Genomic DNA, 27,726 nt, shown 5'->3' with positions numbered 1-27,726 from the left:
TGTGAACCTCTCAATTTAGAACCTCTTTCAAATTGTGCTGCTAGTGAGGTTGTGTGCTCAAAAGTTTGTGCATGGTGAATCAGGTATTATGAGTTCAGATTTAAAGGAAATGAACTGTGCGTAAACTGCCCAGTGTTTTCACCTCCTTCATTAGATTCTCCTGCTGTGGATCCAAAAGCATGGAGTAAAGTCTTATTCAAAGAGATTTTTCAATTTAGTATTTGGGGTAGAAAAAAATCATTCTAGTGCTCTCTCCTTGATATACTGAGGAAGACTGATTTTGGTTGGTAATACTAGGTCACAATTATTTTTTAATGTTTATGGTACAGAAAGTCAGGGTCATCAGTGCAAATGTAAACAAAATCATTTTCTTATTTTAAGAGGAATATGTGAAATGGGGAGAAGAAACTAAATTACAATACTTAAAAGGTTACGTACACATAGCAAACTTGACCGCCTTAATTTGAAAGAACTCAGAAGAGTCAGGTCTTGCCACATTTAAAAGCTTGCTTAATACAGGTGAAGAATTAAAAGAAGCTAGAAGAGCATGTAATAAAAAAGCAATATGTTTGGGCACCTTATGTGCTTTCTAAAGCCTTTTGATTATCTGGGGCAATCAGTTATAGTCACTGTATTTTCTAGTTTATTAAAACTTAAGTGGAATATTTAAAGTGTTAAAAAAAAATCCCACCAGGCCATGACTTGTATGGCTCAGTTGGATGGAGTGTAAGATCCCTGGTGAACCAACTGATGTGTCTCTCTTCTCCTTCCTCTCTCTCTTCCCCCTTTCTCTCTCCCTTCCTCTCTCTCACTAAAAGCAATAAAAAACATATCCAAACAGCCTAGAATTCTGTATCCAGCAAAGTCATCTTCAAAAGTGGAAGAGAAATAAAGACATTCTCAGACAAACCCAAATTCAAGGAGTCCATAGTGCATAGAGCTGCCCTGCAATAAATGGTAAAAGGAGTTCTCCAGAGAGTTCCTTTTTCTTGTTTAGAAACTCAGATCTGCATAAAGAAAGAGTGTTAGAAAAAGAATAAAGATAACATTTATTTTTTTCCTCTTCTTGATTGCTATGACAGATAAGAGGTTGCTTACAATAGTAAGAGCAACAATAATTATAACTTATGGATAACAAAAATGAATGGCAATGTTGTAATAGACAGGAGGGAGTAACTGGGAATATCATGATATAAGCAGTATTCTGTTACAAAGTGGTTTAGAGACTTTGAAAAGCAGATATAGATTAGTTAGAAATGTAAATTGTAAACTCTAGGGCAACCATTAAATCTTTTATAAAGAAGTAGAATTTATATGCTGGTAAAGGAAATGGAATCATAGATCCCCCACCACCACCCATCACAGTCACAGTGTCTAGATGCCAAATGAGTGTTGAGAATCAAGGTGCTCCAGCTGAGAACCACTAATCTACAAAGCCATTCTATATTGGGTGTGAGGGAGACTAACAGATTAATATTTATGTAAATGGATTGGGGTGTGGAATATGTGTATTAATACTTAAACTGTACTTCGATTAATGCACTTTTTAAAACATGTGGATTTCTCAGATTTGAAATCTCAATACAGCATTATTATCCTTGAATGTTATGTAATAATAACAAAAAAGAGCCCTGGCTGGTTTGGCTCAGTGGATTGAGCGCTGGCCTGAGAACCAAAAGATCCATGGCTTCAATTCCCAGTCACGGTACATACCTGGGGTGCGGGCCAGGTCCCCAGTTGGGGGCATGTGAGAGGGAACCAATTGATTGATCGATGTATCTCTCCTACATCAATGTTTCTCTCCCTCTTTCTCCTTCCCTTTCCCTCTCTCTGAAAATAAAATCTTTTAAAAAAGAAAGAAAGAAAGAAAATGGAATCAGAGAAAAGGCTCAATTAAAATTAGAGGAAACAGAAAGAGTGAAAGACAAAAAGTTTAAAAAACAAGGGTAACAGATATAAAACAGTTACAAATATAGAATATATAAATGCAAACACGTCAACAACTGATTTAATTGTGAATGGTCTAAAACCTAATTTAAAAACAGAGGCTGTCAGAGTGATTTTAAAAATGCAATATCCAACCATTGATGTCTACGAAAAATTCATATTAAGTATAAAGACATAAAAAGGTGAAAAGCAAAGAAATGGAGAAATATATTCCATGCTAACACTAATCAAAAGAAAGATGGAGTAGCTATGTTAATTTGAGGCAAAGACAACTTCAGAGTAATGAAAATTATATAGTACCGTATTCTCCCCAGTTTGCAGCTTGGGTTTACATCATCTTGGAGGCACAGGGAATGTCTGGCCATAAATGTTTTTTAGGGTTCTTTTGGGTTGGTAGTGCTTCAGGTGTCAACCTCAAAAATTCACTGCATATAATTTTGCAAAGATATTGAGCAGTACACATTCAAAGAAGACCAATTACACAAGGAAACAAAGTAACATGATTAAGACTCAACTAAGACAACAGATAAAATAATATTGAGATTATCAGTTATAGATATTAAAACAACCATAATTACCATGTTTAAAGAAATAAAAGATAAGCTGGAAATTCTTTGCAAGAAATAGAAAATTACAAAATTTGGCCTGTTGATGAGACCACAAACTGGTATAGCCACTAAGGAAAACAGGGTGGAGGCTTCTTAAAATATTAAAAATAGAACTACCATATCATCCAGCAATTCTGCTTCTGGCATATACCCAAAGGAAATGAAAGCAGTAACTCAAAAAAATATCTGCACCCTCCGTGTTCACAAGCAGCATTACTTACAATAGCCAAAATATGGAAACAAAGTAAGTGTCCATCTATGAATAAATGGATAAAGAAGTTGTGGTATGTATACACAAAGGACTATGATTCAGCCATAAAAAAAAAAAAAGAGGAAATCTTGCTATTTTTGACAACATAGATAGGCCTTGAGGGCATTATTCTAAGTGGGATAAGTCAGAGGAAGACAAACACTGTACGATCCCATATGTGTGGAATTTAAGCAAAACCCAAACTCATAGAAAAGGAGATCAGATTTGTGGTTACTAAAGGTGAGAGGTTGGGGAGAGGGAATAGAAGAAAAGTGAGCAAAAGGTATAAACTTCCACTTAAAAAATAAAATAAGTTCTTACATACATGTAATATACAGCATGATGACTATGAAAATAGTTAACACTGCTGCATGACACATATGAAAAATAGTTATGTATGTCAATAATATCTCAATAAAACTGGGGAAAATGGCTGTGTAGTTTTGAAAAGGAATCAGATTGAACCTCTAAGTTAAAAACTACAATTTATAATTCTAATTGACGCAGTGGGTAAATTTAGTAGCTCATTAAACACAGCTGTAGAGAGAATTAGTGGATTACGAGTAAGAGTATGTGATTAAGAATGCAACATGGAAAGACAAAAAGAAAATACAGAAGAGAGGCTAAAATACAGAATACAAGTTGCAAAGGTCTAATATGTTTAATTTCAGTTTTATAAATGGAGAGGAGAAAAGGGCAAAAACAACAGTTGAAAACATAATGCCTGAGAATTTTCCAGAACTGAAGCAAGACAACAATCTACAGATTTAAGAAATCTCATACCTAAGATTATAACACCTTAACCACTGGAAAAACATGGTATTTCCCTATTGGATCATTTACTCCTTTTTGCACTTCTAAATTGAAATCTTAAATTTTCTAAGATAGACTTATTTATAATATGTGAAATTACCAAATGTAGGGAAAATGTTAAACACCCACTCATATAACAAATGTATGCAGTAAGCCTATTCAGAATGCTCCTTTTCATGCCTCTGCTCTTCTCTCTTTGTATGTTCTTCCTCCAAGAGCACATAATTCTTAGCTCTAACTCAATGGATGATCTTTGTCAGAGATTTCAACTGGTGTGCCACAAGAATTTTTAAAACATGCAATACCTGACTATGACTATGAAGTCTGGACACTGATCTCTTTCCCCTTCGACTGTAAAAAAAAAAAAAAAAGAAAAAGCCAACACAACAATAGCTGTTTGTGTGACTGAATCAAAATTATACCTAATATTTTTGTCAGATAGGAAAAGAATATATTTTTGGTGTGCCATCAAGCGATGAAAAAGGTTGAAAAGCTCTGCTCTATGTAATTTGAGCTAACCTTGAGTTATCAATCTATGGAACTCTGGACAAAAGAGTATTCTCGCTATTGTGCAGTTCCCATAAGCTCCTCCCTTCTCACCTTAAATTCAGCCCATCTAAATTCTAGCACACCTCTGCCCTCTCCACATCCCCATATCCCCTTTAGACTTTTTTTCTGCAACTATCATCTTGCTTCTTCAAGGTATATTTGAGAGTCATCCCTGATCCGCTCCTTTTTGTGTCTTATTTTCTCTTTATTCATATCTAACTTAGGCAGAATCTGTCTTCCCCATATCTCTTTCACTAACTTTTTCCCCCTTCTGAGTCTATAAATGTTACCCTCTTGAAGCTTTATGTTTGAGCATTGGCACCATGGCCAATCTCTGGTGTTCCCTTGACTCTAGTTTCTCTTCCCTTCAATTCATTCTGCATATCCATGCTTGTTCAGTTTCCATTTTTAGTTTTTCAAATGGCATAGCTTCCTTCCAGAAATATCTTTGTCTCCTATTAACCTGTCTTCTTACCTCCCCTCACTTCCAGAAAGGCAGTGCTCTTGCCTTGGCCCCTTAGTCACCCCCAGGAGTCTTCCTCTCAGGCTTTCCTCCTAACTTTTCTACCAAAGATCGCCCCGCCCCCAAACATGTGCCTTAATCTTCCTTCAAAGGGCAGCTTAAGCCAATCCCGTCCAGTGGGCCTGTATCTGTGATGGGTCACTGCAAGTTTTTGAACCTTGGCAGTCTCCACTGCCCCCTTACACTACACAGCTATTTTTATTATTCTCTTTCATGAAGACTAAAGTTCTTTTATCCACAAAACTATGACAGTGACTTCAAGGGAAAGACCATATCTGGATGACTTGTTCCTAGTGCAGAGCATAGCACAAAATAGGAATTCAGGGTTGAATGCCTGCTCTGGCGCTGAGATTCGAGCTGTGAGAAAGGTCCCTACAACTCAGGAACTTAAGGCAGGCTGTTGCAGGTCGGTGGATGTCGAGTCAAGTAGAGTAACCGAATGTGGATATCCAAGTTTCTCCTGAGAAACCCGTGGTAGGCAACTTTTCCTCTCAGTGGGGTTTCCCTTCTTAATTTTGACAATCTGCAGCTGGGAGGAGGGGGAAGTCTTTCACTGTGCAAGATTGTGTTGGGTTGGGCATATTTTTCTAGTCTTAAAATAGTGGCTGTCTCTGTCACTGACCCTCATATTGCGCTATCCCAGCAAGAGTCTGCAAATGGAATTCCAATAGTTGGGAAATAGATTGAAATAACATTTTGCTTGCTTCCAACACTCAGATAATCTAATAAATGTGCCCTGTAAAAGTGTTCCTTTACTACCAAGAACGAAATACGTAGAGTGTGGGGCCCTATAGCTCAGGGGTTAGAGCACTGGTCTTGTAAACCAGGGGTCGCGAGTTCAAATCTCGCTGGGGCCTGTTAAGTCTTTATTACTGTTTTTAATTCTTCTCACAACCACCTACTTCCTCCGACAATCTTTCCCCCTCGGAGATTCGCCCCTTTGCGTCCTCTCGCCACAATACGTATCCCGGAATAAACACCACTGAGCAGAACTGCCTCCTCCTAGGTTCCCATGCCGCTGTGCAAGTGCTGCTTTGCTCCCGGGGTTTCGGCGGAGTACATTATAAACTACGTAAAGACCTGTGCTGATCTGTACGTGGCGAGAGCCTGGAGGGTCGCCTAACCTGAACAGGGATGAGGGCGCTGGGGAAAGGGAATGGGATCTAACCTTCGGCCCCCCCACTGGGCAGGTTTTGTAACCCAGAACCAGGCCTCAGCCGTCCGGGTTTTGCAGTTCCGCGAGGCTTCATGTTTCAGTCAGTTTTCGACAACCTCCGTATCTCAATTGGGGGAGGGGGTGGGGTTGGGGGGCGGGGAGGGACGTCCAGACTTGGATGGCCAAATTTGTTATTGACTCAAAGAGATTGTGGCTACCTCTTTGGAAAACCCTGAAGTATTTTCACCAAAACTCATTTTACCTCTATATTCTGTATTTCACACCCTCTCCGTCCCCGAGTCTGCAAACGTGTAAGCGGAAAAGAACTGCAGCTGGCTCGCGCCCTCGCGCCTTGGTTCCCAGGAGGGCAGGACGTGAGAAAATGAGGCCCGCGCCCCTCTCCCTCGCTCGGAGTAGCGCGGAAAGAATTATGTCTCCCACCGTCCCAGTCCCTAGTTCCCTTATGCCCAACTTGCCGCTCCCACTCTAGACATATATCATGCCACGGAGACCCAGGGCCCGCGATCTATGAGAAAACAAGATCGCCACCCCCCACACCCGGGCGAGCAGGTTCTCCTCTCCCCGCCTCCCCATTCTCCGTGGAGGCCTCCGGATGCATGTGTTCTGGCAGCGCCTGTGAAGAGCCCGGTAGGCCCTGCTTGGAAGCCCCTCAGTGAAGCAGGAGAATCCAGCTCTAGGAGGATTGCTCCCAAAACTGTGAACGCAGGACGTTCTCACAAGACGGTTATTCCGAAGTGTTCACTTGCCAGTTACCAAAGGATCGTGTCACAGTCGCCTCTGTTTATCTCTGTCCTGAATAGGAAATTCTAGAAGACAAGTTTCTGTGCTCCCTTCGATAGCTCAGCTGGTAGAGCGGAGGACTGTAGTGAGTTCTTCTTCAGTCATCCTTAGGTCGCTGGTTCGATTCCGGCTCGAAGGAGTAGCAATTATTTTGGATTGGTCGCTACTCAGTTTCTTCCCTTCATTATCCTCTGGAGGAACCTTCTGTAGACCTGCCACAAGGAAAACAGCTCAATCACAGATCGTTGAGCTCCATGTATCACGTCTAGAAAAATAGATGTTGTCTGGGATAGTTGTAGAAGAGTAAGGAGTATAAATCATACTAACTCATAACTGACCAACTGGAAAGGTTCTGAGGTATCTTCCCTAAGATATGTTTTATTTTGGCTTCTGGTTGATTTAGGGTGCTACCTGAGGACCAGATATCGGGAACCCAAGACCACTTGATGGTACAGAATACTGTATAAATGTGTGTATGTGCTCTGCGACCTTCGGGACATTAATTTGTGGGAAAAAAAGAAACCTTAACTGTGACCTTCAGCCTGAATGTCTGGCCCCACTGTATACACACGTCCGTGGAGAAAGAGGGACTTTTACTTAGCCGTTTATATATTTTTATCCTTCCATGAAAAACTTGGAGCCGGATCAGGAAACAGTACTAGGATTTGACGTGATTAGGGATGAAGAGAATGGAAGAGAAAATTCCGAAGCGAGAAAAACCATCCAAGCGAAGGTGGGGAGAACTTCACTCTCATTCAGGGAAACCGCGATGGGTCTGGAATATCCCAGCGCGCGCCACACTGGTTCGCCCCCAAACCAGCTCTGGTTTCCGGTATTTTGATGCCCACCGGTCTTGTCCCCAGGATTTTATGCCCGAGCGAAGTGGTAGCAGCGCGATAGTTACACTTCCCACGCGTTTGTCACGGGGCTCAGGACCCTCCAGCCTTGCAACCGAGTTCCGCTCGGGCCCTGGAGCTCCAACCCGTTTCTCTACAGACTAGAGCTCGAGGCTCGATACGTTCCGAAGGGGCTCGGTGGAACTCAGAAATGTGGCCTGAAGTCTGAAAGGCTGCCCCTCCTCACCCCGTCTGGAGTCTGGAAAGGTCCTGGACATTGATCGGGGAGAATAAACAAGGACAGGGCCAGAGTCAGACGTGAGACCTCATGAAGATGAAAATTAAAATTAAGCAAGGCAAAAAATAACGCTCACGAGGAACAAAACTCCGGAGTATCTTGATGGGAAAATGAAATTCAGAAGATATAGAGGCAAAACTACTTTTACCGTGGCTCGTTGGTCTAGGGGTATGATTCTCGCTTTGGGTGCGAGAGGTCCCGGGTTCAAATCCCGGACGAGCCCTAACTTTTTGATTTTGTTTTTCCTCTAGAACTACCAAAAAAGTTCTGTTCCATACAGACTTTCTCGTGTTCCGAACTGTTCTGCAACGAGAGGCAGAGGCGGACTGATGACCTGTGAGAGACGAAGTTCCCTGGTTTCCTGGGCTCTTGAGGCCCCCTCGCTCCTGGTAGCAGTGGCCAATGTCCTAAGCTTCTGGGAGCTGGGGCGAGTGTCTGGTGTTCTGCAGTCGGAGCAGGCCGCGCCTTCGGTGGTGCTGTGTAGCGAATTCAGATCTCCACGGTCTCTCCTGGGCCTGGCAGGGACACTCCCTTTGCTCCTGGGGCGGGGGCTGCCACGGCCCCAGCTCTGGAGGCGGGTCCGGGCTATAAGGGACTTCTTCCAAGAAACAGGGCGCGGTCCCAACTACCCAAGGGCTCGCCTGCTGACTCTCCCCTCCTCGCTGCACCCCTCGCCCGTCCGTGTACACACACACACACACACACACACACACACACACGCAGATCCAAAGCAGGAGTCAAAACAACACCTTTGCATCTTCTACCACCTCCCCATCATCATACAAAGGAGGAAGAAGCGGGTGAGAAACAAAAACTTCTCTTTCCGTTATCCTGCACTTTTCTGCATCTTTGTTCCAAGGTCCAGATGGGTTCATACTTCTGTTGCCGCTCCTCCTCCGTGTCCGTAACTTTACCAGGGACGCTTTGGCCCGGGAGTCCCTTCTTAGCAGAGGCAGTGCGGGTCTCCTTCGGGAGGAGCTTGTGGAAAGGGACGGGAGGAACTGAGGACTGGAAAGGAAGGTAATAATGTAGTGGAGGTAGCTATTCTGCATCCCCACCGCGTGTTTACTTCCTGCAACTGGGCAGAGATGGCAGCATGAATGCCTATTGCCTAGAACGTAGCATTCGAGGGAACCACTGCGTTGGCGAGACTCACCGATGTCCAGGGAGGCCCACACTTGCTCAAACGAAAGATTCTTTGCTTGGTACTCAGGTTGATAGCCAGATTTATGAAGCAGGCCTTCTCAGTTTTTTCAAGTGGAAATGACATTTGGAAACTGTTGTTTTCGTTTTCTGTTCAATCTCCTTTGTCTCCTTATCCTTAACCCACCCACAGCCAGTGCTGTGAAGTTCTTGGAGACACTGTCAACAACTCCTTCTTTAAGCATTCTACTGAAACATTGTAATCCTCAGCTTTTTTATTCTGAGACAACACAAATGTTAACAGCATATGGGCATAACAGGACATCTTTGTTTTCGAAGGACAGTACAAACAGTTTCAGCATGATTGTTGGGACCAGGGAAATCTTAAAGAAGCCAAGACACTCCCTTTGTGTCTTTAAGAACTTTATAATCAAGTCATAAATGTAATCACTAGAAACCCTGGTGGTATAATTATCTGACTGGCAGCAAGAAGCCGACTTCCCAGAAGCAGCCTCAGGTATTCAAAGAGCTGATTAACTATACAGCTACTAACCAGTTAGTTAGTGCAGAATGATAATTATGTTACATTTCATATCAAGAAACTTTTTTTAACAGATAAAAGGGGAGAAAAATATTTTTAGAATTTATGGAAATATTAAAAGTAGGTTTCCTTTGAACAGCAACTTTCACAGGCATCTCTAAAATTAGCTTTGATTTTCTAGAAATTACTAGACCTGTGTCAAATATGAAGGCTGTGTGGTGCACTGGAAAGCTTCTCATTCTAGGACTGCTAGATGTTCCTTGGGCCATACATGCTCTCTTTCTCAGTTTCCTCATCTGTAAAATGAGGCATTAACAGATGATCTCTGAGTTCCTCTCCCTATTTTTTTGTTTGTTTGTTTGTTTTTTAATTCCCTTTGGGGATATACTCATTGATTTTTAGAGAGAGTGGAATGGAGAGAAACATCAGTTGGTTGCCTCTGGCTTGCACCTGGTGTCAGGACTCACAACCTAGGCCTGTGCTCCAACCAGGAATCAAACCTGCAACCTTCTGATTTTCAGGACCATGTTCCAACCAACTGACCCACACAGGACAGGGCTCTTTCTTATTCGATAACTGCATGGCGTGACCACTTATTGTAACAGGACTCATCAAAAAAGGAGGTACTACATAATAAGAAGAACTATCATTTGGCAAAGAGGATAGGAAAATCCATTCCAGGAAAAGAGGAATATTTGTAGCTTTTGTCAAAAGTGCAGGCAAAGGTAAGAGACTTGTCAAACTTATTGTTGGAAGCATTTACCAGTGTGATTCATAAAGCAGATGACTAAGAAAGTGGACTGAAGCCGTGTGAAGAAAATGGAGTCAGTCAGGCTCCCTCACCCGGATATCTGGGCATATATGACTCAGCAGTACTTATGTAACCATGGCAAAAACCCAACATGTACTGAAATAGTCTTATTATGTGATGAGTAATGTCATACCCTTGCACAAAGATGGCTTTTTGTATACTTAGTATATAAGGAAGTTGGAACTTTCCACCAGAGCGGGATTGCCCCATCCCAAAATAAAGGCATGTCAGATATCCTGAGAGCTCCACGTATTTTCTTTCATCTTCCCGAATCCCAAGTGGACCACCAGTTGCAGAACAAGCAGGCTGGCAAAAACACACTTTAAGAGTTTTTGTTATACTGTATTTGAGCAAAAAACAATCTCTCTAAACAGTTATTCTCTGAAGAACAGCTTGAAATATCTGGGAAAGAGAGAATGGGCACAAAGCCCAAAGTCTGTTGAAAAGTGAATGATTAATTTTTGTCTGTTTGGAAATAGAGCCATGTCAGCAGGTCTTTGTCCCCATTTTCCCTCTATAAATACTGTTTCCCCTTCCTGGAAGTGGAGGCATGGTCCTTCTTTTCACATGAGCTACATCCTCTTTTAACCATTACTTCGGTTACTAATAAGTTTCATGCTTATCAACCAAAACTATGTAAGAATTATAAAGAAATTAGAGATTAATCCCTTCCCTTCATCACCCAATTTTATAATTAGCCTTAAAGACAGAATTAAACATAGGCACTCTGTATAAAGGGGGAAAATACACCAACACTAAAGTCCTTAGAAGGGGAACCCAAGCATCCCACGTCTATGTGCAGGGAAGCTATTGGCTTGAAGAAAGGCATAGAAAAAGAGTTTAGAAAAAGGGAAATAACTTTCAAGTTCAAGTGGTCAGAACATTTTTAAAATATATGAGTATATTTTTCAATTGGCAATTGCTTCACGCCTATTAAAATTAAAATTACTGACAAATATAGTGTTCATTAATCATAGACTATGATTTCTTGCTGTATTTTGAAACACAAATGAGTAAGCACTGAGGTACATTTTAATAAAATTGTAAAACTTTTTCCTTCAAAACCTCATTTTCTGTTTCATCACAACCTCATTGTGCCAAGCTGAAAATAAAAACAATTAGATGAAAGCAGCCATTCACCATTCTGTTGACTCTTCGCACTGTCAACTTTGTAGGCAGGTTGTAAATTGTCCCAAGGTTGTTCAGTGAAACCGCAGAGGCAGAGAAGGGAGGTGGCTGTGTTCAGAGACTGGAGGCTGCTCCCCAGCATCACTGCATAATTGTAAAATCAGAGGCTGACCTGTTTGTGTGAGTTGGTGCTTGAACTGCTGCTTCAGGCCATGGGACTCTGTGTGTGTGTGTGTGTGTGTGTGTGTGTGTGTGTCTGTCTGTCTGTCTGTCTGTGAGTGATATTATCTCTGTTGTTAGGCAGTTTATCAGAAGAATATCATATTGATGAAGTCGTTTTGATTCCCAAAGGGTGTGGGAGTTGACTGCTGCCTCAGTCTTCCTGGACTGCTAAGGCAGCTGGGTGTTGCAATAGTCCTGGCAGCCATTTTCCCTAACAAATGACTGGTTGATAACATTTTAGAACTCACTTCTTCAGTATCTCTTTGAAACGTGCATGTGATTAATTTAAAATAGATACCACTCTCAAATAGCTTGTCTGCCCACAAAAGGAAAGTGAGCGTTGGGCACTCTGCTAGATGTCAGTACAGCCTCCACTCTATGGACCCCATGTCCTATTTCTTCTCTTCGCTCTTGAAAGACATTGAACTGTGGTGTTTGGAAGAACAAGGGTACTGGTCAGAGACATGCTGTCCCTTTCCTTTCCAGAGACTTCAGTAGCCCTGAGGCACCAGGTACTAAGGAAAAGCAGTTTGCTTGGTCCTCTTTCACTACCCACAACATTTTTCCTTTTAGCTCAGGATTTGGCTAGAGATACAGAGAAGATGGGAGAGAACTGGAGGAAAAAGTGAAGCTCAGGCAGAATTGTGTCCCACCACAACTGAAAAGTAGGTGAGGTTTATTTTGGAGGAGGTTCTCCATGTTGTCCGTGTCACCAGAAAGGGACTGGGACTGGGCAGAGGCAGGTCTGCCCTGTCACAGTCTGAGATGTGTGGGTTCTTGACTTCCTGTAGGAAAGAATTCAAGACATAAGTCCAGGTGATTTTGAGAGTATGTTTATTGAAGTTTGGAACAGTGAAACAAAGAAAGGCCTTAGGATAGAGGAAGCAAGATCACAGTAACAGAAGTGAGCTTAGGCTGGGTTGCCTAGATTCAGGAAAGGAGGTCACAATTACAGAAGTGAGCCAAGGCAGGGCTGCTTTTGGCTCACTGAACAGTTAGGCAAGAGGGGAGCCCTCAGAGCTCAGGAGAAAGAAAGTAAAATTACATGCTTGAGGAAAGGGAGGCTGAATGTGCTCAAAGAGGATTGTGCACTGGGTCCTTTGTTTTGAAGGTTTTATCTATTTTCTATAAGTGGAAAATTCAGGGAAATTTTAGAGGAGGTGTCAATCAGAATATTCATCAGCTTTTAGGTGTGTCTTTTGGCATGCTGATGTATCAAAATGAGCATAAAATGGGGTTTGGGATTATTCTCTGGCCAGCTTTATTTTGGAATTATCTGGTTGTATTTGGGATTTTTATTATTTATTCCCCTGACTTTATTTATTCTTGACCTTGGCTGACACTAACGGCATTAACTAGGTCTCTGTTATATATCTCCCTGACTAGGGTGATTGCTATTTATTGTCTGGTTGGGGAGGAGAAGTGTAAATCATCTGCTCCTGAGTGTTCTTGGTTAGGAAGGATAGGGTCTTGTGATTTATTAGCTGGCTATTTATTGCTCAGCCATTTGTTTAACTATTTTGTCTCTGTGTCTCTCATTCCACTTGCCAGTGAATTTTCCTAGTTTTTTACTAACCTGCCTCATTCAGTTTTCTTCCACTTTAAATCCTCAGAGCCTTCCAGTGACCAAAATACTGTTCTTAAGGTAGGCTCTAGAGCACATGCCCAAGCATGTGCAACTCATGGACAGCTCTTAAAGGAGTTAATCTCTCCTAGGAGAGATTGCATTGGAATTTACCTCATAAATGAAGGTAAATCAGTGGGTTTTAAGGATTTATGAGTAAGCTAGAAGCAGAACTTTCCTGGGACCCTGGGAAGACTTTCTACTCTTACTGCTTTTTTTGGTAACCACTACCAAACTCAATTGTGTTGGTGAGTCTAAAGAGAAGGCAGGAGAGTTTGCATGGCTAGGTCTCCAAAGTGAGATCAGAGAATGCACTCCTAGACCATGAAGGATAACAAAAAGCTTGGGGCCTAGGTGTCAGTCACTGTTTAAGAAACTAAGGCTGTAGAAATGAATAAGAAAACGAATCTTCTCTCAAGGGTTTTATCAAATAGACAACGTGATTAAAAAACCATCAAAGAAGTGATGGTTATTAATGTTCCAGTGATGGAGGAGATAATCAGTTTCACTACAAGGAACAGAAGATTGAATGCTCAGAGTCAGTCTTCTGTGAACAGCTGAGGATGAAAGGAAGGGAAGCCCAGGAAATATGGCAAAGATATTTCTGAAGCTTAGTAGCCGGGAGGTTGTGGTCAGGGGCAGTGGGTACTAATAGCTGTCACGTAACCTTCTTTAGAAGTGCTTTCCTGGTTCTGTGAAATCTATGAAATAACCTGTTGCAGGAACACAGATCTCTGGGTAGGGGCATTTCATGCCCCCCCCCCCCCATCCAGGTGTCCTGTGACTCAGGAGATAAGCCGATCTTGTCTCCGCCTGCGGCTTTAGGCTGTTCAGGCCACTGGATCATGGAATCTGGAGAACAAAGAGGTCTGTTGAGTACTCCATCTGCCTCCTTGTAAATAAAGTCTTAAGTTGGAGCTGACCTTGAGGATTAGTGGATCTGCTTTGTATCCCTGATAGGTGCTATCTAAACCATAAGTTACCCTGGCTGTATTTTACACATTAATGATACATTGTAAGAATTCTTTCACTTGTAAAAATTCATTTATTGTTGGCTGTAAAGCTCACACCCCCTGTTCTATTTTTAGTAACTTTTGAAATCCTAATAAAAGGATGGTGAGGATTCTCGCTCTTTGCTGATGGCCTGAGCGAGCCACAGACTTCTGTTCGTTGCTGGCCACTCATCTTGCTTGCTGGAATTATCTCAGCGTCCCAGACCGTATTGAACACTTCAGTAACCTACTTATTGGCATGGCATCCTTTCATGAAATCAAATTATGTGGGCAAATAGAAGGTACAAAGGAACAGCATCTGGCTGGGAGACCCCATTTACTCTGCAGGTTCCTTTCAAGGTAGTTCTTGGAGCTGGCCCATAGATCAGAAGTAGCATCTTCTGGATCCAGATCATTATATGTGTACAATGAAACCTCCGACCAATCATGGGCAAGAGGAAGAACCACAGATATTAGAAAAAGGATAGCTTTTAGACAAAAGGCTGTGTTTATCAATATCAAGCTTTGCCTCCTAGAGGGTTAATATTTGACACAGCCGTGCCCAGGGAAAAGGTGAATGACTTCCTTTTTTTGCTCAGAGGAGTGTCCTTGGTTTTCAAATCTCTGCCATGATTGGGGAATTTTTGGAAGTAGCCTCTCCACCCAGTTCATTTGATCACTATATAATCAGAACCGGAGGGGCCTCTGGGTTCACACAGCTGGAACCCGTCTCCAGGAACAAACAGCCAGAAGCCATCTTCAATTGGAGGGAAACTTCCAAATTTTGTAAGATTCTTACCCCCTGGGCAATCTGCTGTTCTATTTGTTTTAATATATAGGTATACTATTTCTAGCCATCTATCCATTTCAATGAAATCTTTTTCCCCCTTTAAAGCCTCTGGGTCCAAACTTATGAATTTAGAAAAAAATGAATCAGATTCTAAAGTTTGATATGAAAACAGATTTCTTTTGAAATAGCCTATATGTGGATGAAGGGAAATTAGTGAGACAGGGAACAAGTGGAGGTTTCGGAGGGATTCTTGAATTGTAATAAAATCCCCAAAGACCTGGGGAAGTCATTTGCTGAAGGGCGCCTGGATGCCCCCGGACACAGGAATTAAATGTGGTGGAGCAAGGAAAGAATAAAAAAGTATGCTTTACCTCTGTTTTCTTCTAACCTTCACTACTAATTTTCTTTTTCTTAAAAACAAGTTTAGGTGGCTCTTTAAGAGCCAAGTGGATTATATCCCAAGATCAAAAGAAGGTGCACTGCCAGGTTGAAGGGAAAAAAGAAAAAAAAAAAAAGAGAAAAAGGAAGAAATATGCATTGGGTTTTATGCTTCTGCTTTGGAGGTATTGCCCTAGAATATGTAAAAGTGTGAAGCTACATTTATGGAAATCATAACCATAGTTACTCATTACAGACTGTCAAGTTAACTCCCTGGTATGTAAAGTTTTGTGGATCTCTTAAACACAAAACATTGCTTGTGGAGAGAAGAGAATGTTAGTTTTTGTGAAGATGGAAGGATTGGTTTGAGACAGATATTAAGTTAGTCTAAAGATCAGTTGGGACAGATTTTACTGACAAAAAAGCTGACTGACAGCTATGTGCTTGAATATGGAAGAATATGTGTGAATGAGTATGACCACCCGATGTGATACTCTGAACCCTTGGGCTGGGCAGATTCACTCCCACACCACAGACTATCTGTCTCATACTTGTTTTCTCCCATATTCATTTTACCTCTTATTGGGAAATTTAGGATTGAATATATGAGTGATGAAGTTGTGAATCAGGGGGCAGATGTTAAATACCGGTGGCCATGGTGTACTGACTGGGATTTGATTTCTGGATGTCTTGGGGAGTCAAGATTACAATAAGCCTGAGCAAAATTTAGCTGAGTCTTTACAGAATGACTGTGCAAATTCTGAAAATTAGAAGCAAAAATTCTTTTTTACCTCTCCAGACTGGGATGTGAGGCCTTCAACCTCCAAGCGGCTTTGTAGGATGTGAAGCTTCTGTGTAACATCAGGGCAGTGCCTTCACTACAGCTGGTCTGTGGGCTTGGCTTATACACTGAGCCTTAAGAAATGATCCATCTCAGAGAGATTGGGTTACAGATCTTCTTATCATCTATTTCTTTCTCCTGGTGCCTTCTGCCAGAAACCAAACTTATACAAACTTGTCTCTGTAATTCCACTCAACTTTTGCAAGTAACACTAGAGAACATTCTCTTATGCATAATGAGAACCATGGAATTTCAGACTTCAGAGTCAGCAACTCTCTTGTTTTATAGATGAACAAACGTAAGCCTGGAGAGGAAAATAAAGTCAATCATTTAAAAAATATATTGAGGGTCTATTGCAGTGGTTCTCAACCTTCCTAATGCCATGACGCTTTAATACAGTTCCTCATATTGTGGTGACCCCCAACCATAAAATTATTTTTGTTGCTATTTCATAACTGTAATTTTGCTATTGTTATGAATCGTAATGTAAATATATTATATGCAGGATGTATTTTTATTGTTACAAATTGAACATAATTAAAGCATAGTGATTAATCACAAAAACAATATGTAATTATATATGGGGTCACAACCCACAGGTTGAGAACTGCTGATCTACTGTGAAGCAGGCACTGTGATTCTAAGTGAATAATATGGGCTCTGCCCTCCTCTAAGTTATACAACACAAGTAGGAATCACTGACAAGTGAACAGGTAATTCTTGGCCCAAGAGTACATGGATAAAGGCTTGGAAATGTCACCCATGAAAACCTACAACAAGTAGGTCCTTGTAGGAGGTGCAGCACTGGCACCTCCTACAAGGACCCAGGGTCTCCTCTACAGCGTTAAAGACATTGGCAACATTTCTATCCACCACTGCCACCTAATGATTCTTTTGGCTACTACCAGCTCCGGTTCTACTTCCTGATTTTGAACTCTGGGATTCTGGCCCCAGGCAGAGAGGTGTTGACTCTGAGCTCTCTAAGGTCCTGTTTGTTCCATCTTGGCAATCTTCGACTTTAGAATTGCTTTTGATGTTAGAGGGCAGTGTTTGTCCATCGCAGAGCAAGAGGTCGAACTGAATCCAAATCAATAAGGCTTTGATGAGGTCTTCCAAGGAACTAGAAAGAGAAAACACATCCAGAGGACTAAAAAGCGCAATGTAAATGTGAAGAACTTGGCAAATGGGGAGCATGGCAGGCCGGCAGCTCTGTTGAAGCAGGGCCACGTATGAACACTTATTCTTTTAGCAGTGGCTCTTCCCTCTGCAGTCACGTTCCATTTTCTTGCTAAACTCCCCAAAATATGCTTTCACTTGATTCTGTTGTAAATTAAAATCTGGATTCTTAATGGAAGTTTTTCAGCTGCTATTTATTTTCAGTATTGTGGAATGACCAAATTTCTTAGTGTATGATTTGGTATTCTTCGGCAGTGCGGCAAATTTGTCTATAGTTTTTATGAAACAGACAAGGTGGACTAGTGCCAAATGATGATGAGAAAAAGTGCTCACTGTACTCACTCCGTCACACATCTTCTCATGTAACCATTAGAACCTGGATTTCCTGTTCTTTCTACATTCAGTCATACTCCTGGGGCTGTTGAGTAACACTACAGGCTTAGTGCCGGAACCCTTGGCTTCTTTAAGTGCTATAAAAATATTGGACATAAAACTGTTTATTGACTTACACACAAGAAAAGCACAAAATAAAAGTAATTAATTTAAGGTTTATAATGTACACCATTTGTTTTTAAATTTAGTGTTTATATAAATTACATTACACTTAGGCATAACTTGAAGGTCCAATTTTCTCTCATTGTAAGAATTTTCAGTATGTGTGGTGATTGCCAAAAAATCATAGACAATCAAAAAGTAAATGAGTTACTCATAGACGAGCAATTTGAAAAACAAAAGTATAAAACTCAGTTTCAAATTTATAGTGAAAAGTCATTTTTATTATTGGGTGTGGGAACATTCCATTCACATATATTTGATATAATGTGGGGTAAAACTATGATGGTTTATATAAGCTCTGACTGTTCTTTAATATTTTCTCCAAAGAACTAATAGTATAGCCAGAAACTACCTGCTACAAATACCAAATATTTTTCAATTCTCAAATCTTCAAATTTCTTAAGACGTAAAATTTTTATACTTCATTAGAAATTTATTTTCTATTTTGTTATCATCTATACTTGATTAATTCAATAATATTTTTAATTACCTATCACTGGGTGTGTTTGAGTGTCTGTGACACACTGTCCCTGGAAAGTGTAAGGTCCACTCTTTAGACCGAATGTCCTTGAGAGATGATGGCGGCAATTCCCTTCTTCTCTTCCTTATTCTTCTTTTGAGGAAGATGTTAAGAAATCCTTACAGCAAATAGTAAGAACTTTGACTTAGTGAAAAGTTCTAAGGAGGTTTTTTTGTTGGTTTTTTAATCACACAGTAACATCATTTGCCTGTTATGTAACAATCTATGTATATTTGCAGGAGAAACTAGAAAATATTCTCTGAAAATAACCCATATTGTTCCCAATGTGAGAAGCTCCTAAGAATAAGCTTGAATTCCTCTTCCTCCAGTTCCCTGTAAAAGTTGACTCCATACCCACTTCCAAGCATTACATTGATTCTTCCATGCTCATCTCTGTTTCTGTTTTTGTTTTAAGTAGCATATAATAATTCCACCTTTGGCCACAAACTACCTAATTCTTGAGGAATTAGGTCTGTCTCTCTTCACCTCAGGGTAATAACTGCTCTCCTCATAGCCAGCAGACTTATTGACTTGAATACCTGGAATCCTGTCTTCAACAATCCTCAGCTTGACCCTTCCCTGGGCTCAGGGTTCCCTAATAGTCCCTCCTCTTCATAGCTCTCACCTCCTATCTTACTGTCTCATCTCAGTGACCTAGAGCACCTACCCCTTCCCTATGGAAGCTACATCTCCTTTTAGGGAGGCATTTAGTGTGTCTTACTAGTCTATGTGTTCCAGGATCTAACAGTGCCTGGTACCCAGTAGGGAGGGGCTTATGTAATGCTAGTTATTCCATTAATTGATAACTGGATTAAAGAGTATGAATGGATATTGTAATGCTATGACTGATAGGAAGGTAAGTACTCAGTTAGTCTTAAGGGATAGGACAGAATGGTTGGGGCTGGAAGTTCAGTTCTGGAAACTTAGATTGATTTTCCAAAAGAATGGATTGACAAGAAATATAAGAATTAATGAAGAAGGAAAAAAGTATAATTAAGTGACTGGGGATACCTGACTCATAGTATCCTATCAGAGAGAGAAATCCCTGTCCTATTAGCTTAATTTTCCCTACTACACCTCCTTTTGCCCTTGGCAGGAGCCTTTGTTGGAAGAGATGATGATGGGCCTGGGTCCCCTGTTGTTTGTCTTCATGCTGAGTCTGGGTCTGACCCTACCCACCCTGGCTCAGGATAACAAGAGGTACAACCACTTTCTGACCCAGCACTATGATGCCAAACCAAAGGGCCGGGATGACAAATACTGCAACACCATGATGGCAAAACGACACCTGACTTCACCCTGCAAAGACGTCAATACCTTTATTCATGGCACCAAGAATAACATCAAGGCTGTCTGTGGAGATAAGAATGGAGCACCTTACCAAAACAATCTCAGAATAAGCAAGTCTCCTTTCCAGGTCACCACTTGCAGGCATAAAGGAGGGTCCCCCCGGCCTCCCTGCCACTACAAAGCCACATCAGGATCCAGAGACATTGTTGTTGCCTGTGAAAATGGCTTGCCTGTCCATTTTGATGAGGCCTTTTACCGTCCATAATCGACAGGTCACTGGCCCAGAGCTGGCTCTGCTCTACATTCCTTGCATTTCTCCTACACACTCCAGAGAGTAGTGGCAACATTCATTGCCAGGGGCTCAGTAAATGAGCTGCCTGGATCTTTTGTTTTCTGTCTTACAATATGTTAATAAATAAAAACGTCTCTGAAATCAGTAAGAATTAAAGTTTTCTCACCAATTTATGGCCTATTGATTTTTCCCCATTTTCTCAGTAGCCCCCTGAGAGGACTGAATGGAACACAAATGCCTTTTTTCTGTTCTCAGTCAGTGGTGAGGTAAACTTTGCCTTTCTGTGAATGTTAAGGATGTTAAGTTCATGCTATGGGTAGAGCAGAGAAAATTTCAGGGCTCATGGCTGTTAAGCCAAATTTTCAGGAGGGGCAATTGTTTTTTGCTGTCAAATAAGCCAATATTACTTTTACAAATGTTAAACTTTGAGGAGTAGAGTTTAAGACAATACCAATTGATTAGTTAATATCATTCTGTCACACACACACACACACACACACACATAATCCTGCATGAACACCAAAATTCATTCCTGATAGCCACCTCTTGTTTTAGGCAGGAGGTAAATTTGAGTTATTTTGAATAGATTGTTCCCAGAGTATTCTTGTGGTTATTTTATATAAAGATAAAAATTGATCACATTATTTTCTCTTTAATCTTTTACTTTATCAACTGATGTCTGGCAACTGTGAGGTCTTTGAGAATTTATGGAAACCCTCAAGCTTATCCCTTATTCTTCTTCAACTAGATTTGTTTTCAAATAAATGCAAACTTCGGTAAACAGACACTCTCTTTATAAAATGTACTAATCAATTCACAGATTTAGTGGTTAACTTCCTATCACCTAATTTCTAGCAACAGGTGTCTGGATAGTTTATTTAGAAAGTAGTTATTAATAAATTACAGTTATAAGTCACTAGTTTTGCTGTGTGAATATATGACTATAGTGGTTACAGAATTCCCAATGGTGGCCCCTCCTGCTGCCTACATTGCCCTGAAATGGGCCAAAAGCCTTTCTTCCTCAAGATCCAGGTGTGGCTCAGATGGCTGGAGTGTCTTCCTATAACCAAAAGGTTGTAGGTTTGATTCCTGGTCAGGGCACATACCTAGGTTACAGGTTTGATCCCCAATCCAGGCACTTATGGGATGCTTCTCTCTTGCATCAATGTTTCTTTCTCTCTCTCCAAAAGCAATGGAAAGAAAAAAAATGTCCTCAGGTGAGAATAAAGAATAAAAATGAAAAAACACCCAGGTTATAGATCAGTGTTCAGGTGCCACCTGAGAGAGCCCAACCTCACTGAAAGTATTAAATTTATGGACAATGAGATGGAGAAGTAGGTTATTGATGCACACTCAGCAAATGAATTTTCCTACCTCAAGTAAATCAATTTCAAAATTGAAATCACTATCATTTCCTAAGAAAGCAGGGAAGAGAGCTTTCCAAACCTCTCTTACTAGAAAATCTGCCTTATTGTAAAGTCTCAAAAACCTCTTAGGAAGTGACACAGGTTCAATTTTTAGTAGAATATTTGGACCCTTTTCCCAGGGTTTCCTACCAGTACCATCTCCTTGATACGAGGCAAGGTGACTTCCTACAGATCAAGGTCTTGATGGGGAAGGCCAAAGGTATGGACCATTATTATATTGAGTTTGCCATAGCCATGAAAACACACATTCTTCTCCAAACATCTGCTTAGAGTATTATCATTGCATACTCTGCTCTGATGTTAGTGCAAATCACATGGCACTGGGATGGAGATAATGCTGGGTAGCCAATCCTAGTACTTCTTGCTCTGGGTTTCTTGTTCTCTCACAACTGAAAGAATGAAATGTCATATGACATGCAAGTCCGTCTTTATCTCAGGTTAATTATTTGAGGAATTGAAGTCCTGGTCAGATGTACTTTGTTGACTTTGCAAGAAAGAGAGAACAAAAACCTCAAAATGCCAAGTCCTTTGAATAATGATGACATGCAAGGAATAAAATTCCAGTCAAATGTGAAGAGGAAAATCTCCTGTAGGGACACAGCATACATTCTAGTAGCTGAGATATTTCAACTTAAAAACAGCCTCCTAATTTTGAAGGAATACAGGTACTCTACAAAATAAAGGGGAGGAGAGCAATAATATACTCAACTTGGTGTAGTCATTCATTATTTTATCCAGATTGAAGGAAGCAAAAGAAGCCAAGAAAAATAAAAATTGTAAAAACGATAACTGCCCACCTTTACGGAGCACTTACTATGTACTAGGCACTGTGATAAGCACTTAACATTCACTTTATTGTTTATTCTTCATAACATCCGTAAGAGATAGGTATTATTGAACTCACTTACTCATACGGAAATATGCTGAGACAGGTTAATTTCCCCAAGATCATATAGTGATGTGGCAGAGTTAGGTCTTTGGGATCCCAGTATCAAAGGAAGTTCTTATTGAGAATCAGTGTGGTACAGTGGAGAAAGCCTTTGGGGCAAGCTCTGACCAAAAAGTATGTGTTGGGAAGATTGGGGATCATTTCATTTTCTGTTGTAGCTACAGCCTTGAGACATACCTGTTGCTGTCTACACTGGACTTCTGTGCGAAATATTTGTTCATGTCTTGTTAAATCAGTTGGCTAGTGCGGCTGAGGCCATGGGTTTGCTCTTATATGAATAATTTAGGTCTTCTCTGTAGACAGTTATCTTTCTAAATCATATCTTGACACAGGGAGGCTGGATGAGAAGTAGACAAAACTGTGCAAAATTAGAGATACAAGAATAACTATGCAAAATTAGATTTGGGGGGAAAAAACCCAAAGCACAATGTTGTGGTGAAGCTATTGCCCAAATGCTAAGTGTGCCTTCAGAAGTTCTACCCATTAGTTTTGGGGTGAGGAGTAAATGAGGCATCATTTCTGCCGGCTACTCTCCTTCCCACACCATCCACTTCTCTCTCTTCCTAACTTTATATTTCACATCTACAGCTTCAGGCACTGGAATATGATATAGACCTTTCTAGATTTCTGTGTGCAAGAAAGAGTGGCTGTGAATATAGGGTGTAGCATTAAAATATAATAAAGTTATGTTTGATACTGGTATGCACGTCCCTCATCAGCCATTTCAGTCACTCAGATAGTGTGACCTGCTGTCATGAAGCAGCATCCTTGAAAACAAAGGGCAGTAGTCCTTATACATCAAACCAGGAGGTCAGCTGAGGCCAGCCCTTGGACTGCATATGTAGAAATGGGCCTGTATGCTCTCAAAAAATTGTTCATTCTATTTTGGGTTGCTCACTTCCTGTTGAATCAGAGATTGCCTTTCTTTGCTCTAGTGTAGCAATTTTCAACTAATATGCCACAGGAGACACACTGGTGTACCACACGAATTTTTAACACATGCTTTTTAATCAGGGGCACTGACCTATTTTCCCGTAGATTGTCAAATTTAAAAAATGACAACAGCCAACACAACAATAGCTGTCTGGTGTGAACGAATCAAAATTATACCTACTGTTTTTGTCAGATCAACAAAAGTAATTTTTTTCGTGTGTCACAGAATTTTAGTAATTTGTTTACTTGTGCCATGAGATGAAAAAGTTGACAATTGCTGCTCTAGTGAGTCAGCCCTACCTCATTGCCAGAGTCAAGTAGATTCAGTTCATGAGTTCATGACAGTCCCAGGAGTGACCGCCAGATGGCAGCATCTAGCTAGTTAGTGATTCCCACTTCCACTGCCAGAGAGAAGCAACTCTGAACATAAAAAATCTTTAATATCCTGGATATTTGCGGGAGTGAAATGAGAGAGGCAGTAGAAGATGTGAAAATAGCACAGATTTTAGAGTCGGAAAGGTCTGGATTTCTTTCTTTACTCTGTCAACAAAAACAATGTTTTCCAACTATAGGGCAATGCTTTCTTTGTTGTGGCTCTGGAGGTTTTTGTTTGTTTATTTTTTAACTCTGTAAAACATGTTTATTTTCCACTGCCTAAAGTTCCAACAACATGATTCTGCAACAAAAGAAGACAGACAACTACCAACAGCTATTGACCAGACAGACAGAGAAGCAAGGGTAGACGCATGACAATAGAATATATCACCAGGGCCTAGATTTTAGGTTGTTCATGGAAGTAGCAAGGAGAAAAAGACACAGTCCAAGTCCTCTTTTGCGGAGACTGTGCTGATGAGATTTATTTAAATAAAAATTTATTTTCAGTCAAGTCCACAAGCCTGGAAATTAGCGTGCTTATTTTATTTATTATTAGTTCAGTCAATCGATATTTACCATCTTCAAAGCTGTGGTTGGATACTCTCTTTTAGACTTTGTTTTTTATAGGATTAGCAAGATTTCCAAAAGGACTTGATTTTAATACCATTAAAAGAATAACCACATAGGTGAAAAAGGTGAAGGAATTAAGATGTACAAATTGCCAGATTTAAAAATAATCATGGGAACATCAAGTAAGCATAGGGAATACAGTAAGAAACATTGTAATAATTATGTATGGTGTCAGATGGGCACTAGACTTATTGGGGTGATCACTTCATAAGGTATATTATACATGTCTAATCACTACATTGTACACTGAAATTAATATATGTTAATGATAGTTGAAAAAAAAATTTTTTATTTAAAAAAAGAATAGACACATGAGAGGAAAGGTTAAACCTAAACATCACTCTATCCTTTTTTCTGCACCTTCTTCAGTTTCCAGATGTCAGGAAATAAAATCAGTTTATAAACTTTCATTGACACATCCTCAGTCTATCCAACATTTTGGGAATCAGAGTTTCCAGGGAACCAAACACTCCAAAGATCACCTGACTAGAGAACTCCCTCAAGAGGCAGACAACTCCAGTTTTATTGAGATCTGCCTTTTCTCCCTTTTCATACCCTGACCATACAGGACATATACACCTGGACACCCACCAGGTCAATCTCTGCCCTGAGTTTCTGTGCTGGCTACAGAAACTTCTCTCCATAAAAGAGAAAGTCTCCTCCTTTCAGAGATCATGCTTACAAACTTTTCACTGTTGGGGAAGCAGTGGTGAGAAAAGTTGTGAGAAAGAAGAGTGGGGAAGAAAGTGTAGAGCTTGCCATTCTCAACACCTCTCACTGGTGCTCATTTGTTACCTTCCTTTCTCCTTCCCCCTGGTTTCTCCCTAGACCTCTCCAAGGTAGTGATGGCTCTCCAGAAGACCCTTTCATTGCTTCTGCTCTTGCTGCTGACCCTGCTGGGGCTGGGGCTGGTGCAGCCCTCCTATGGCCAGGATCGCATGTACCAACGATTCCTGAGGCAACATGTGGACCCTGACGGGGCAGGTGGCAATGATGGCTACTGCAACATGATGATGCAAAGACGGAGGATGACTTCACGTCATTGCAAGCACTTCAACACCTTCATCCACGAAAGCATCTGGAACATTCGTAGTATCTGCAGCACCAACAATATCCAGTGCAAGAATGGCAGGATGAACTGCCATGAGGGTGTAGTGAATGTCACAGACTGCAAGGAGATAGGAAGTTCCAAGGCCCCCAACTGCAGATACAGGGCCACAACCAGCACTAGGCGGGTTGTCATTGCCTGTGAAGGTGACCCAGAGGTGCCTGTGCACTTTGACAGATAGATGCTACCCTGCAGGGGTTATTGCCTAGAGGCTGACCTTTAACTTGTCTCTGTCTCCTCTGCTTATGTCTACCTCTTTTTCTCTATGTAACCCATTCTGTTAAATGCATTAAAGAGAAATGGAGACATAAACCTAAAACGGGACTGGGCTTTTCTGTAATAAACTTTTCAGTAAACTCCTCTGCTTCCTTTTGTAATACTAGTCAGCTTAGCTCTCTCAGATCCTATCCTCTGGAATTTAGTCATTACATGTATTATATAGCATTTCGAGTATTTCAAGGTGCTTTCACCTCAGTTATCTCATTTTAATACCACATCACCGCTGTGATGCTGATGTTGTTGTGCATAGGAGCCCAAAGTTAAGGGATTTGCTGAAGACCGTGAAGTTAGTGGAAAAGCTAAAGCAAAAAATCCACTTTAGCTGGCTACTAATCCAGAACCTTTTCTACTTCATCACAAGGAATGTTTTGAAAGTATCTGCTTTTTGATAGTCCCAAAAGTCAGCTATTGGGGGAAGCATTAAAGTTTTGGAAATATGTACTGACAAAATGAGAGCTCTGTCTGTATAATTTGGCAACTTTGTTATGTTTGGGTCTAATAAGAGCAACTAATGATACAAGGAATTTTCTTTTTCTCTTCCCAAACTTTTGAATCACTGTGTACTAACAATGGACTAGATCATTAAGACTCATTCACTCTTCCTGAATGATTTTTCATGTTTTCCTTGTAATAAAGAACTCAGACTGCAGGCATCTTTGAAGACTGTGCCATGGTTCTTGTGTGGGATTTTTCCCCCCCTCCTCTTTTAATTCTTCTGTCATTTATAAACATGCACCACCACAATATCCGTAGAAACTCTGGTCCATGACTAAAGCCTATCTGTTAAATGAACACAACACAGAAATATTTGTGTCATTTATTAAAGACAATTCTCACACTCCTCCCTTTGAATACCTCAGTACTCATCAGCTTCAGAACTCATCAAACCCTGTACTCACCACATTTTGACAAGAGAAAAGTATTTCAGCACTTGGTGCTTGCCTGGGACCTGTCACAGTTGCTAGAACTTGTATGAGTCATGATGCTGCCCCCTAAGAGAAAATGTTTCATCACCCAGGGCTTGCTCAGTACTCATGGGTTTCAACAGTGGTCCCCAAACTTTTTTTGGCACCACAGGTCAGTTTCATGGAAGATCAAATAGAGGGTCAGGAGGTGGAACTCAAGTGAGCTTCACTCCCTCGCTGTGGATGGTGGGGGGAGCGGAAGGAGCTCAGGCCAGCAAAGCTCACCTGTGGATGGGGAGGGAGGTGTACAGGAGGCGGAGCTCAGGCAAGCTTTGCTTGTGGCCTGGTTACTAACAGGTCACGGCCCAGTAAGTTTCCACTCGCAGAGGGTTGGGGACCCTGGGTTTTAGCGCTCGTCTTCAGTTCCAGAATGAATTAACAACAAGTACCAAGGACAATGTAGTTTGAAACAAATTGTGTAACAGAGATGTATGAAGACACCAGCATCTAAAAAGGAAATTGTGTGTCTGGCGTGTAAGAGAGAGAGTATGTGTATGTGAAAGGATGAAACTGAAAACATTTGCATTACAGCAGATATACATTGTTTAAGATGTGCAACCTGATTCAGTACACATATGCAGTGTGAAATAATCACTACAATCAGGGTAATTAACATATCTATTACCTCAAATGGTTACCAAAAGTGAATCCATTTTCAACTGTTTTGGACTCTGTTCTTTTAATTAATATATTTATTTTTAATCCTCACCTGAGGATATGTTCATTGACTTTTTTTTTTAGTGAGAGAGAGGAAGGGAGAGAGAAAGAGAGAGATAGACATTGTTGTGAGAGAGAAATATCGATTGGTTCCTCCCATACATGCCCAGACCAGGGAGCCTGACAGCAAATCGAACCCACAACCTTTTGGTGCACAGGACAACATTCCAGCCAACTGAGCCACCCAGCCATGGCAAGGAGTTTGTTCTTTTCGACACTACTGAACATCACCCTGGCTGGTTTGGCTCAGTGGATTGAG

General features: G+C 41.0%; 2 protein-coding genes and 3 non-coding genes across 10 annotated transcripts; all 5 read left to right on the top strand.

Annotated features, from left to right (window-relative positions):
* The first annotated feature begins 5,474 nt into the window (after window positions 1-5,474).
* TRNAT-UGU (transfer RNA threonine (anticodon UGU)) lies at window positions 5,475-5,547 on the top strand. The gene has a single exon. It is a non-coding gene; the product is annotated as a tRNA-Thr (tRNA).
* A 1,149-nt stretch (window positions 5,548-6,696) lies between these two features.
* On the top strand, window positions 6,697-6,786 carry TRNAY-GUA (transfer RNA tyrosine (anticodon GUA)). Its single transcript is given in 2 exon segments — window positions 6,697-6,733; window positions 6,751-6,786. It is a non-coding gene; the product is annotated as a tRNA-Tyr (tRNA).
* A 1,146-nt stretch (window positions 6,787-7,932) lies between these two features.
* Window positions 7,933-8,004, top strand: TRNAP-UGG (transfer RNA proline (anticodon UGG)). Its single transcript has one exon. It is a non-coding gene; the product is annotated as a tRNA-Pro (tRNA).
* Window positions 8,005-8,521: 517 nt separating this feature from the next.
* On the top strand, window positions 8,522-26,446 carry RNASE4 (ribonuclease A family member 4). Of its 3 annotated transcripts, none has more exons than XM_090270358.1 (2): window positions 8,522-8,581; window positions 25,227-26,446. In XM_090270358.1, the coding sequence occupies exon 2, from the start codon at window positions 25,244-25,246 to the stop codon at window positions 25,685-25,687; it is 444 nt and encodes a 147-aa protein (XP_090126484.1). In that variant the 5' UTR covers window positions 8,522-8,581; window positions 25,227-25,243; the 3' UTR covers window positions 25,688-26,446. The 3 variants fall into 3 exon arrangements, with proteins under 3 accessions (XP_090126484.1, XP_090126483.1, XP_090126485.1); XM_090270357.1 differs by lacking the exon at window positions 8,522-8,581 and adding an exon at window positions 14,969-15,028; XM_090270359.1 differs by lacking the exon at window positions 8,522-8,581 and adding an exon at window positions 15,063-15,081.
* On the top strand, window positions 8,524-20,253 carry ANG (angiogenin). Of its 4 annotated transcripts, XM_090270355.1 has the most exons (3): window positions 14,964-15,028; window positions 15,460-15,595; window positions 19,599-20,253. In XM_090270355.1, the coding sequence occupies exon 3, from the start codon at window positions 19,617-19,619 to the stop codon at window positions 20,055-20,057; it is 441 nt and encodes a 146-aa protein (XP_090126481.1). In that variant the 5' UTR covers window positions 14,964-15,028; window positions 15,460-15,595; window positions 19,599-19,616; the 3' UTR covers window positions 20,058-20,253. The 4 variants fall into 4 exon arrangements, with proteins under 4 accessions (XP_090126479.1, XP_090126481.1, XP_090126480.1 ...); XM_090270353.1 differs by lacking the exons at window positions 14,964-15,028; window positions 15,460-15,595 and adding an exon at window positions 8,524-8,581; XM_090270354.1 differs by lacking the exon at window positions 15,460-15,595 and having other exon boundaries at window positions 14,970-15,028.
* Window positions 26,447-27,726: the final 1,280 nt, after the last annotated feature.

Source organism: Furipterus horrens, unplaced genomic scaffold (genome assembly GCF_987537825.1).
Source record: "Furipterus horrens unplaced genomic scaffold, mFurHor1.1.pri manual_scaffold_3, whole genome shotgun sequence".
Lineage (NCBI taxonomy): Eukaryota > Metazoa > Chordata > Mammalia > Chiroptera > Furipteridae > Furipterus > Furipterus horrens.
This window is presented reverse-complemented; position numbering and strand designations above follow the sequence as displayed.

Coding starts and splice junctions, on each gene's coding strand:
- ANG (XM_090270353.1), top strand. CDS start 19,617: ATGATGATGGGCCTGGGTCCCCTGTTGTTTGTCTTCATGCTGAGTCTG.
- RNASE4 (XM_090270358.1), top strand. CDS start 25,244: ATGGCTCTCCAGAAGACCCTTTCATTGCTTCTGCTCTTGCTGCTGACC.